Genomic DNA, 12,677 nt, shown 5'->3' on the forward strand with positions numbered 1-12,677 from the left:
TTGATTAATTTATAATTATATGTGGATAAAATGAAAAGAAGTGACTGACTGTTCTGTACCTATTACAATTTTAAATTATAACTAAAAATTTCTCGCTCATGTGTTTTTTTTATATTTTTTTTTTATTTAATAGGCGGGCAAACGAGCATACGGATCACCTGATGTTAAGCGATTTCCGCCGCCCATGGACATTCGCAACTCCAGAGGAGTCACAAGTGCGTTGCCGGCCTAAAGGATTATGCCTCCTGTGCCAGTAATTACTTCAGGGCCTCATCTCACCACCAAACCGGAACACAGTGATGCAAGCACCACTATTCGCCAAGTTTCGCTAAGTTCGCCTGTCTCAAAATTCCAGAAATTCCAAAGAATTTCTTTTGGATCAAGAAGATCATTTATATTTTTAACTGACTTCTTAAAAAGGAGAAGGTTCTTAATAGATGAATTAAAATACTGATTCGCAATATTGATCTCATCACATAGTGCCATTGTTATTTTTAAAGAGTAACTAACTAGGAAAACTAGTTAGGGACAGACTGTTTACCATTACTATGTATGATTAAATAAAAATAGAATTATAACTAGTCGACTTCTTTTTAGTTTGCCACCCCTGATCGAACCTGTATGTCCCTCTTACCCCGAATTGATGTATTCTTGTTTTTTATTCCAAATTATACCTTATTTCATCGACATTAAGATCTAATATTGACCAAAGACATTCTATCTACAAATTAACGAACATTTAGCAACGAATATTTTAATTCAAACTCCAATCTTAGGAAATACAATGACTGTCCCTCTTACCCCTTGTAAGGGGGAAGAGGAACGATTACTCAATCTTGACATTAACGTCAATATCTTCGTAAGAACTGTTATTAGAGTAATGACATTTAGCCTACGGGAAGCTAATACATAAAGGTAAGTTCTGTGTGTTTCAAACATCTTAAAAAGCTATAAATGTTGTTCCTAGCAGTCAAAATATTTTACTGAAAATGAAATATGTTCCTCTTACCCCACCTGACCTTAAGTGTTTTTATTTCCCCTTAGATGGGATTATTTTCATTGCAAGAAAATGGCAGCACTGATCGTTCGATGTTTGACGTCCAATGACGTCATATGATTGACAAAATTTGTACCTACGTAAAAATTGTCTATGAATTGTAAATCCCCGAATTTCAAAAAATAAAAATTCTTACATTCCATTCATATTTTTCGCCTACATAGTTCTTTATATAATAATTGTTCCCGCTTCACCCATTTGACAGGCAATGTTTTTTATAAAAAAATATTTAACCCGTGACGCGTCCTATGTACAGGCGGTTGCTCATAACTAAAACTGTACTGTAGCGTCCTGCGTAACAACGACTGTTCATAACGCGGCCAATGACTTTGAAGGTCACCTGTAGCTGCTTACAAGTGAATGTTTCCAGTATAAAAAATATTTGTCTATGCCTTATACATTTTTAATTCGAATCGGTACGACTCCGACGCTGGCAATAAAGACTAAAACCACAAAATAAAAAAAAAAAGTGAATCATTGATTGAGTTGCGTCATCGGCCATAGTTTGTGACATTTGTCTTGTTCAACGAATATTTGGATTGTGAATTATGCCGAGAGGAATAATTAGATGAGTGATAATTGAGACGTATATTACTGGAAATTTTACGTAGAATACGTTTATGATATTGGTTTTAGGGATATTTGAAGAATACTCAGTGAAAAAGTGTCTCAACTTTTCAGTGCGGAAGACGCAAAATGGCGCTTTTTTTCTTGTTTGTGAATAATGGAGATTTGTTATTATTCATAGTGAAATACGTTGTGTTAAATGTGTGAAAATATAAGTGAATGTATTTGGCAATCGTGTAGTGATATGAAAACGTGAATATGATCATTTGATGACTCAGCATTATCATGTAAGTGTTAGTATGTAAGCAATTAAAATTAAAACAAAAGAAAATCAATTTTTTATAATTTTATAGAAAAAATATATCGTCATGATTACATTTTTATGCTATAACTAGTTTCTTCCTCTTTCCAAAAATATATCATACATGGCATATAATTATAGAACAATAGGGTAAATAAAATTTTCAAACTCGGTAGTCATAAAAAAGCTAGATTTCGTGAACTCCCTTGACACTATCGGGATCGGTGCCGGCTGTGCGCCGGACGCGTCACGGGTTAACAATGCTTTGGAAAATATACCTACAATTAATGACTTTTGTTCATTCCAATAAATTAAATTTATACTAATTTCTAATTATACATATATATATTAGACTGTCTATTTGAGTTTTAGTTTTCGATTTTCGTTATAGTCAAAGCACTGATTTCGATGAGATTACAATTTTAATGAAAAAGGGAAATAAAATGTACAGATTTGCCTGTTGTTTTTATAATATCCTTTCTTATAAGAAGCATAAATAATTAAGTGGTGAGTGAAGTCCCATGTCCCCAAGTGGGGTAAGGGGCAGATGCATTATGCATACATCTGTTTCACTGATCGATTCTCTATAGGTACAAGTAGGCCTTCTGTGTCCTGCCAGACCGAGACATTTTTTTTTCTTCGTCTCCACCGGGAATCGAACCCAGGACACCTCGGTTCTACGCTCACGCGTCAACCACTGTACCAAGGATGCGGTCGGAATTAAGTGGTACCTAGTTAAAATAATTAAGTGAATCATTAATTTCTAAAACATTTAGGAAAACAACAAAGAAAATTTCCATTAAATTTATTTTTGGTAAAAATAAGATTGTAATTCCTTGAAATTAAACATCATCAAAAGTGCACTTTGGATCACCTGCAACAAAAAGCTTATAAAATTATCTTATTTAATACTAGCGGTCCGCCCCGGCTTCGCCCGTGGTACATATTTACGTTTTCTCTACATAATATAAGAACGATCCTCGTACTTCAAGGAATCAAGGAATATAATAAAAAAAGAAGTATCGAAATCGGGCCACCCGTTCACGCGTGATGCCGTGACCAAGGAAAACGGGTTTCATTTTTATATACCTACTAGCTTTCCGCCCGCGGCTTCGCCCGCTTTGTCTAAAACATAATAAATTATACATACATAATATACTAAAACCTTCCTCTTGAATCACTATCTATTAAAAAAAACCGCATCAAAATCCGTTGCGTAGTTTTAAAGATTTAAGCGTACAAAGGGACATAGGGACAGAGAAAGCGACTTTGTTTTATACTATGTAGTGATATTAGATTTAACTTTATAGCAAACAACATACAAATGTTTTATTACAATCTTTTTGTAAATTATAATCGTATTGTGTTATAATATGGTGTTGATTCATCGAGATATATGTTGTTGATTTTTCTGTTTTGTGTTGTGACTTGTGTAGCTTTGAAGTAGGCATTTGAAGTGAAACTTTAGACGCGTTTGTGGAAAATTTTAACGTCGCGTCATGGATATACCGTCACGTCATGGAGTAAAGCGACGATTTTGGTATCTTGCCAAAGAAATTTCATTTCTGACACATGTGCTCGGCACACATGCTCGCGTTGAGAGCAAAATTTCAGTTGCGCCATGACAATACCGTCACGTCATGGAGGTGACGATTTTGGTATCTTTGAATCTTACCAAAGTCTTACTTCTGACACGTGTGCTCGGTACACACGCTGTTTTTATCATTATTCTCTAACCTTTCTTCAATAAACCCTTCGCCCTGCATACAATGAATTGTAACACGGGATCCCGGTCCCCGGGTTCCGAGATTCGACCTTCTGGGTCCGGCATGTCGGTGAGAAAGGGTGCGGATTGGACACAGGGTTTCCGGGATACTAGGGTCAATTCTAGAAAAGAAGTACACATTTTGAATATCATATAAAGTATTTTAAAAGACACACTTGAAGTATAAATAATAAATAAATATATTTCAGGACAATTTTCACACACGGCACAATCTGATCCCATACTAAGCTTTCGCTTGTGTTATGGAAACCAGATGGCTAATAAGCATACATATATAATTTTAAATAAATACTTATATAGATAATTAACACCCAGACACAGAGCAAACATCTATGTTCATCACACAAATATTTGCCCCAGGTGGGAATCGAACCCACGACCTCTGGCTTGGAAGGCAGGGCCACTACCAACCAAGCCAACCGGTCAGGTCAGTATGTATATGTATGTTATTTCTTATAAACTATTTAAGTTCCGCTTTATACGAAAATTGCGGAGTCTCCTCTGTAATAACATATTTGTAAAGTGAAACTTTACATAGAAAAGGATCCGAGAACGATAATATTTTTAGAAACAATGTATAAAAATATATTCTCACAATCTTACATTTTACACACACACACACATTATTTACGCCACTAATAAAATTTATTAATGATTGCTTGATTTTTTTAAGTTATTGGACAATTCTTAAGATAAATAGGACTTACTTTCATCACTATGTTTGCATGCGAATACCCTCAAATGGCATACGCTCATAAACGTACGGTATACACCATGGTTACATCGTGCACATAGCATTATGTCTCTAGACGGACAGATGGTAGGACAGTCTTTGTTATATTCGTCCATGTCCACTGAAAATTTATTTATTTATAAGTACTTTATTGCTCTAAATATGAATTAATCCAATTATAAATTATTAAAGCAAATGGCGGTCTTATCGCTATATATCGATTTCTTTCAGGCAACCAAACGTACGGAGAGAAATTACAAATTAATTTAAATACAAGACTAACGTATTACAAATAAACTAGCTGTTCCCGCGACTTCGTCCACGTGTAACTAGGGTTGCCAACACTTCATCATCAAAATATAGTATTTTCCAAAATAAGGTGTAAAAAATATAGTACATTTAAAAAAATATAGTATTTTATAGGAAAAACAAAAAAATAGACAAATATATATTTGTTAATTATTTATTTTTATAAAAACTATATTTTTTGCACTTCTTGCACTGTGTAACAGCTTTTTGTTTAAAATAAAAGTGTCATATGCTTTGTCACATTCAATTTTTAGATTAATTATAAATCAAAAGCTCATTTTTTATCAATGATACACTACTTCTGTTTCTTTCTTCTCGCCACTGGTATACAGGGTATAATCGTTAAGTGTGCACAAGCGATTATTCCGCAACTATTGCAGATATCAAAAAACTTAAAACTGACATCGAAAGTACTTAACCTAATGAAAAAAATGGCCATAATATATTTTTAAAAATAAAACGAGAAATATCCAAAAATGATACATTAAACGCTCCCATACAATTTATTTCCCATACATTTTGTAATTCATAGCAGATTTTCGAAGTGACGTCCTCATTTTGCAATACAATGAGGAGGTCTATTTACAGTTTCTAAATGAACTTCCCTTCAAAGCGAAGTAATTAAAGCAGAAAATTAAAAAAAAAATAAAGAAAAAAATATAATCTTTCATATTAAAATATGTACATGGGATATTCATATCTCATACTAAATGTATGGGAGGGTTTAAAGTAATTGTTTTAGATTTTTCTAGTTTTATTTTTAAAAATGTATTATGGCCATTTTACTCATTAGGTTATGTACTTTCGATATCAGTTAAAAGTTTTTTGATATCTGTAATAGTTACGGAATAATCGCCTGTGCACACTTAACGATTAGGTACACCCTGTATATGCGCAATAGGTTATATGACTTAGCCATCTTAACAATTAAAAGGCGCGTTCTTATTTTTTTTTTTTTAATGAAGGATTTGTTTGTTACATTTGTCGGTGTTGAAAATATAGTATTTTTGCGTACTATATATGTTTTCAACAGTATATAGTACGCAGACCCGAAATATAGTACAATACTATATATTATAGTACGGTTGGCAACCCTACGTGTAACCTTAGTTACTTTTTTATACATTAGCTACCAGCCTTGAAAGTTTCACCAAAATAAGGCCAACAATCAGACAGACGGAATAGTAATTTCTTTCTTTCTTTCTTTCTTTCTTAATTTATAGTGAAGTGATTAGTGAAACTTCTGCGCTGCGGCGCTGGCGCTTTGAGTAATACCGTAAGGCGATGATTTTGGTATCTTTGAATATTGCCAAAGAAGTTTCACTTCTGACACGTGTACGCAGTATACACGCTTTTTTTGTTGAAATTGTTATTTTGAGTACATCTTCCTGCATAACACTTATTTAGTAAAAAGTGCTTATTTCAATTTTACAAACAGTCCAATTTTATCTACATGTAGTTAAATGTTATTGTCCACTTTTTTCTTAATTTTTATTCAAGAGTACAGTGAAATATCTTACAACTGAACTAACATACCATTTGTTTCTTTAATTTTATCATAATCATCCGGTACGTCTTTCACGACTTTGTCATTATGACCCAACTTAGTTTCTTCAGACGTGTAGTATCTATGGTCTTCGTGTTTCTCTTTTGATTTAATTGATTGTATCTCTTGTTTCTCTTCTTTTGTTTTTTCAACTTAAATATTGTAGAAATTAAGAAACAAGAAAAATTTCACTTTACATACCATAATGAAATGAAATGAAATGAAATAAATGAAATAATGGAATCCTATTAATATTATAAAGGCGAAAGTTTGTAAGGATGTATGGATGTATGGATGTTTGTTACTCTTTCACGTAAAAACTACTGAACCGATTACAATGAAATTTAGCACACATATAGAGGGTAACTTGGATTAACACATAGGATAGGTTTTATCCCGGAAATCCCACGGGAACGGGAACGATGCGGGTTTTCCTTTGAAAACGCGGGCGAAGCCGCGGGCGGAAATCTAGTATGAAATAAATTTATTTGTCCATTAATTATGTACGACAGTATAATAAGGGTGCTTTTCCACCAATAATGTGCGATGATGTGTAGCGAGGAATGTGTTTGAAAATAACCAATAGTATCGCTTCAAACTAAATGAAGCGATATGATTGGTTATTAACAAACACAATCCTCGCTACGCATCCTCCATCTCTGGTGGAAAATCTTAGACCAAAAGTTGTAACGACACTGCTATACATAGTTGTATGCCGTGCGGCGTGTTTTTAACCGACTTCAAAAAAAGGAGGAGGTTATCAATTCGGCCGGTATGTTTTTTTTTTTTTTTTTTATGTATGTACACCGATTACTCCGTGGTTTCTGAACCGATTTACGTGATTCTTTTTTTGTTCGATGCGGGATGGTGTCGAATTGGTCCCATAAAAATTTTATTCGGATAGGCCCAGTAGTTTTTATTTTATGAGCATTTTTGTCTGTATTTGTAAATGTTGCAAGTGCAAGTTTGAAGTCGGTTGTTTTTAACGCAGTTATTGACTTGTTCTGTCTGTCTCTCATAGAAAGCAAGCCATCTATACTAATATTACCTATAAAGCTGAAGAGTTTGTTTGTTTGTTTGAACGCGTTAATCTTGGGAACGATTTGAAAAATTATTTCGTTGTTAGATAGCTCATTTATCGAGGAAAGTCGAGAATATATTGTATATCATCACACTACGACCAACAGGAGTGGAGCCACGGGGGTGACGCGCGGAGCAGCTAGTTAGTTTATAAGCAAGGATATAAATACTTAGTTAACTACATATTACATAAGACTAATTTTGTAATTCATTCGAATCCTTTACGTTTAGTTTTTTTTAGAGGAAACCGACTTGTCGAAAAATTAAAAGTTCGACATGTGATATCTGCCCGCACTTGGCCAGCGTGGTAGATTATGGCCTGTACCCTCATGGGAGGGTCGTGTCCCAGCAGTGGGAACTGTATATGGGCTGATGATGATAGTCGTGAAATACAGACACGCATTTATAAGCTGACACAAAATCTGTCAAGACAGCTGGACGCAGATGGTTAACCAAAGCCAAAATCGGCAACTGTGGCACATTATGGGGGAGGCCTTCGTCCAACAGTGGACTTATCCGGGCTGAATGGATGGATGGACGCATTTCTAACATTAGTATGCCTTGTGTAAGTGTTCACACAAATTAAAGTTAAAATAAAACATACCATTATCAGCCATTTCATCTAATTTCTTTGGCTTTTCAGTTTTCTCAACGCTATTAGATTCTAATTCTACCATCGCGTTTTTGCTATCATTTGGCTGATCTAATTCATCTTGTTTGTTTTCGTGTGTGTTCGCAACTGTTTCGTCAGATGCATTAGTTATATCACCTTCTTTTTCTATGTTATCATTTTCCACATTTTGTTCCTTGAGAAGAAATAAAATATTTTATTTTAGGTTACTTTTTAGTTTACTGTGTTATATTATTTGTGTTACAGATATATTTCTTATGAATTGTGTTCTTCCTATCTGGAATAGTAGGTAATTAAAGTTTTTATCTTTTAGTAAAATGCACTACCTATAATTTTCTAAGATTCTGCTCCTAATCGTGGTAAAGAGCTATCAAGCATGCCAATAGCACCCAATAGCCTTTCCTTGATACATGAATTAAACATCCCAGACATTTTTTGATTCGAATCAGTAATTCTTGAATTTAGCTCTTTCAGAAACACTCTTCGGCTTTAGCTAGTTAATATAATTCCAGAAATAAAAGTAGAAATAATATTTAGTTATACATTTTTACTCGGTAACTGGTTACCGAGTAAAAATGTTTTCTAATGATTGAATAATGTATAATACCGGTCAATTCAGTAGTATATTCGATATTATAAATGCTAACAGATGTACATTTTATATATTTCTAAATATTATTCAATAATAAAATAGGTAATATATTTATCGTATTTACAGTGGGATCATTGTGCCCGATGTTCACAACCTCGTGGCTAGCAACGTCATGTTTCATCGTCAATTTCTGATTCACTGAAACGAAAAGCAATTTATTTTTATTGAATTTGATATTTTAGTTATTTTAAAGAATATTTAGTAAAATTCCAACACGAGGCAGGATTCAAACTTTCGCCATTCCAGGGAGACGCCTTTGACCACTCGTTTCTTATTTCTTGTTTGTCTATGGTTTCAATTTAAATAGTTACCGTTATGAATTATCTCAAATATTTCGCTTTTGATGTAATTAATTGATAGTCGAATATAATGTAGATTGTAGGCAATTGAAAATCTATCTGTGGACTGTGGCTACGCATGCTGTAAATAGATCTCTATCTAAAAATTAGGTGATATTTCCGCCAACTGTGATCGATTATTATCATTCTTTTTTAATTATTGTCTATTAACAATTTGTTGATATTTTAGTCATCTATCGTCAGTTCGTTCATAGCTCGGTGTATTATAAAATCCTTGCTAAAATAGCTTCTTGTATAAATCCTAGTTTAAGGGCCGATTTTTCAATGCTTGGTTAAAACCTTGGTTAAAACTTATCCGTCCAATAAAGTATTACACGATAATATTAAAATGTCACGTAAACTGTCAACTACGGGTAATTAGAATATGTTTTTAAAATGGTAGTTTTATACATTATTCGACGAATAACTTGTATCCAAGGATTGAAAAAATACATATTATGTCGTAGGTAACTAAAATTTGAATTTTGGTTTTATTTAAATTGTCTTTGATAACTTCGTGTCAGTGTAATTCTAAATGGAAGACACAGGCTCCTGAAAAACAGTTCTTACTATCTTAGGAGCCTGGGTCACTTTGATTTGTAAAATTGTTATGTGAAAATAAATGATTTGTTTATTTATTTATTGTTCATTCATTACCTCTACCTTCGGTAGGCGTGTCTTCATCAGACGAGGAAACTCTATCACCATAATGATAATCAGCTCTGCCAGCTATCTTATGTGCCTTATGTGTACCTGTGATAGTTAAGAGTAACGACATTTGCCGGCTATACTTTGTAGAAACTGCTTTCCAAACCGGTACAGGAGGTTAATATTAAAAAATGTGTGCGTGTACTATAATTGTGTACACACGTAAGAAGTGAAACTTCTTTATGACCTTATTTTTCAAAAAATAATTAACTATATGCAACTTTACAGAAATATGTCGAATCACGCGCGGTAGGGATAAGAAAAAGACGCGTAACAGAAAAATGTCACGCGTAACGAAAAAATGTTACACTAAATTTTTTCCAACCCCGATAAAGAAGTTTCACTTCAATTATCATACGATTCTAAATAAGTTCTTTTGAAGGAAGTCTAATTGAATTATTGCACGCCTCATAAGCGAAGCGTTGAGGTGGGTACTACTGTCACTTCGCGCAAAACATCTGATTTTTCAAACTTAAAATGTCTTTATGTATCATACATTGCACTTGTAAGATAATACATACACACACATATTAAGAAAAAACACTATTTTTAACGTTCATGATATTTTTGATGTCATTTTTGTTATTTAAACTAGTTAAAAAACAGTTTAAAAAAGTTCTGTCTTGGACGTCCGTGTGTCTGTATGTGCGGATCCTTTTTCTTGTTAACACGATAGCGACCGAAATACTTTACTAATCGAGTCTTTTTTTTTCTCTTACGCTTGAGTATGCTCAGGAATAGAACCCTTTCATTTTTCAGGGTCTGATTCGATGTGGTTTAATTGTTATTAAATAAACAAAAATAATAATTAATAAATATTTATTAAAAAAAAATTATGAGGCGTGCACTTTTGGATTTTCCAAATTATTTTTTTTTAGTCTGTAATAGGATAAAGTCCTGTGTTCCATAATATAATATTTCAGTCATTCAGGCCGTACAACGGTGCAATTAATAAATTACTAATTTAAAATGATACATTATTCTACTCTGTTTTCTAAAAATATATAAACTCGAAGTAAATTTGCATAATAACGGATGAATTCTACACAACACCCGATCTCGTCAATGGAAGCGGCCCCGGCCGCGGCTCCACGGAACGCATGGACTTATCTATATTTCATAGTCCACTACGGAAGTCAAACATAATAATAAATAATTGTTTCTCCTTACTCTGTATAAATTTCATTGTTGTAACGTGCCGTTTAGCACGTTTTCTAACTGGAAAACAATACAAAATGTTATTATTTTTAAATAGCAAGTATGAAATTATTTTTGATTAAGATTAATAAATTGAAATATGATAAAATTAAGAGTGGGCACACTTTTAGATATTAAATTTAATATTTATATATTTTACGGAATTGGCGCCAAATTTTCATTCTTTTCCAATCGATGCTCTCTTCTCTATGCCTTTTACCCGCTGTTGTGATCACAGAAGTAAATACCTAATTCGGTTCCAAGTTCGGCTGATATAACCACAGAGTGTAAAACTACTGTGAAAAATGCATCATCAAATGGGAACACCCTAAATTTATAAGTAAGTGTACACGAGAATTTTATGTACATACAAAAAGAGCTAAAGAGAAGTGATATTTATAGAGATTAACTTACATTTTGACTTTGTAATATTGTTTGAATGTTGAATGGAATGGTCACAGTTTCTCATTGGCACGATCGAAGATTTTAAATCTAAAATAGACATGACACTCTGTTAGAAATTATAACTACCTACTCCTTCGTTCTTCGTTTTTCGTCTTTCGTACTTCGTTATTCATATAGCTTTTTATATGACTACTAGCGGTCCGCCCCGGCTTCGCCCGTGGTACCTACATGTTTAAACTATCCTATCTCTCAAGTTGGATCGAACTGCACATGCTGTGCGAATTTTATTATAATCGGTTAAGTGGTTTAGGAGGACAAACATTGTGACACGAGATAAATTATATATATTAAGAAGATTCTAACCCGATATCTTAACTAATATTATAAAATATGCGAAAGTAACTCTGCCCGTTCACTCCTGAACCCATTGAATTAAATTTGGTACAGAGACAGTTGCGAGATCAGAGAAAGGACATAGGATAGTTTTTATTCCTGAAATCCCACGGGAACAGGAATGAGGGCTTTCTTTTGAGTATGCAGGCGAAACTGTGGGCGGAAAGTTATTAAATAATCTCAATTCTCACCAGTTTCTGATATAAATACATATGCGGGTCGATGCGTGTACTACTTAGAATCTTTTAATTACGTAAAACATAAATAAATAATCTTACATATAGGTGACATTTTGGCTAAGCACTTTGCTATTGACTATAAAAAAGAAATAAAAAAATAGTAGTAGCAGTAAAAAAAATTAAAATACCTGCATGACACTTCATATATCCAACTTCACACTCATTAAATGCAATAACATGATACGTTTTTGTTTTATTTGCTTTTTTATAATAAACTTTTACACACACTGGATCTTCTTTTAGCGGACATTTAATTTTTTTACAATCTAAACCATTATTAAAATTTATTTGTGTCGCTAGAAATAGGGGTAACACTGAAATTTCAAATTAAATTGAAATCTAAAATAAAAAATGGATATACCTAGATATATAGATATAGTACTGTATATATATTTAATCTTAAAATACCATAGATTTATTATATTGTACAGTATTATATTTTCAAATATTTATTTTTATATATATGTCTGTGTTTCTCGTGATTTAACGTAAAACAATGTTTCAAAAGATGTGTGAATAAATGGATTATTATCGAATAGTCAAATAATTTTACAAATTGGGCCCGTGGTTCCTGAGATTAGCGTCAAGCAAACAAATAAATTCTTCATCTATAAAATATTAGTTTAAGTGAGTTGTAGAAAACCATACCTAATACAAAATACGCAAAACGAAACATGACTCCATATGACTGAATCAATACTACTTTGATATCACAGCAGTCGTAAAAGTTTTATT

At 33.0% G+C, this 12,677-nt stretch overlaps 1 protein-coding gene across 1 annotated transcript; it reads right to left on the bottom strand.

Moving 5' to 3' along the window:
• Positions 1–2,714: 2,714 nt before the first annotated feature.
• LOC149895576 (uncharacterized) lies at positions 2,715–12,618 on the bottom strand. Its single transcript, XM_090118958.1, has 11 exons — positions 12,591–12,618; positions 12,071–12,256; positions 11,320–11,397; positions 10,879–10,926; positions 9,658–9,753; positions 8,727–8,800; positions 7,984–8,185; positions 6,290–6,451; positions 4,419–4,565; positions 3,663–3,812; positions 2,715–2,799 (listed from the first exon to the last, which is right to left on the bottom strand). Exons 1-11 carry the CDS (start codon positions 12,616–12,618, stop codon positions 2,768–2,770), a joined length of 1,203 nt encoding a protein of 400 aa, XP_089975084.1. The 3' UTR covers positions 2,715–2,767.
• Positions 12,619–12,677: the final 59 nt, after the last annotated feature.

The sequence above is a fragment of the Colias eurytheme genome, chromosome 31, assembly GCF_061535395.1.
Source record: "Colias eurytheme isolate Ceu_HAF_F1 chromosome 31, ilColEury1 Martin Lab GWU primary, whole genome shotgun sequence".
NCBI classification, from domain to species: Eukaryota; Metazoa; Arthropoda; class Insecta; order Lepidoptera; family Pieridae; genus Colias; species Colias eurytheme.

Coding starts and splice junctions, on each gene's coding strand:
- LOC149895576 (XM_090118958.1), bottom strand. CDS start 12,618: ATGTTTCGTTTTGCGTATTTTGTATTAG. Junction 12,257..12,590: donor TTTTGCGTATTTTGTATTAG/GTATGGTTTTCT, acceptor TTGAAATTTCAG/TGTTACCCCTATTTCTAGCG. Junction 2,800..3,662: donor GAAGGGTTTATTGAAGAAAG/GTTAGAGAATAA, acceptor TTTTTGTTGCAG/GTGATCCAAAGTGCACTTTT.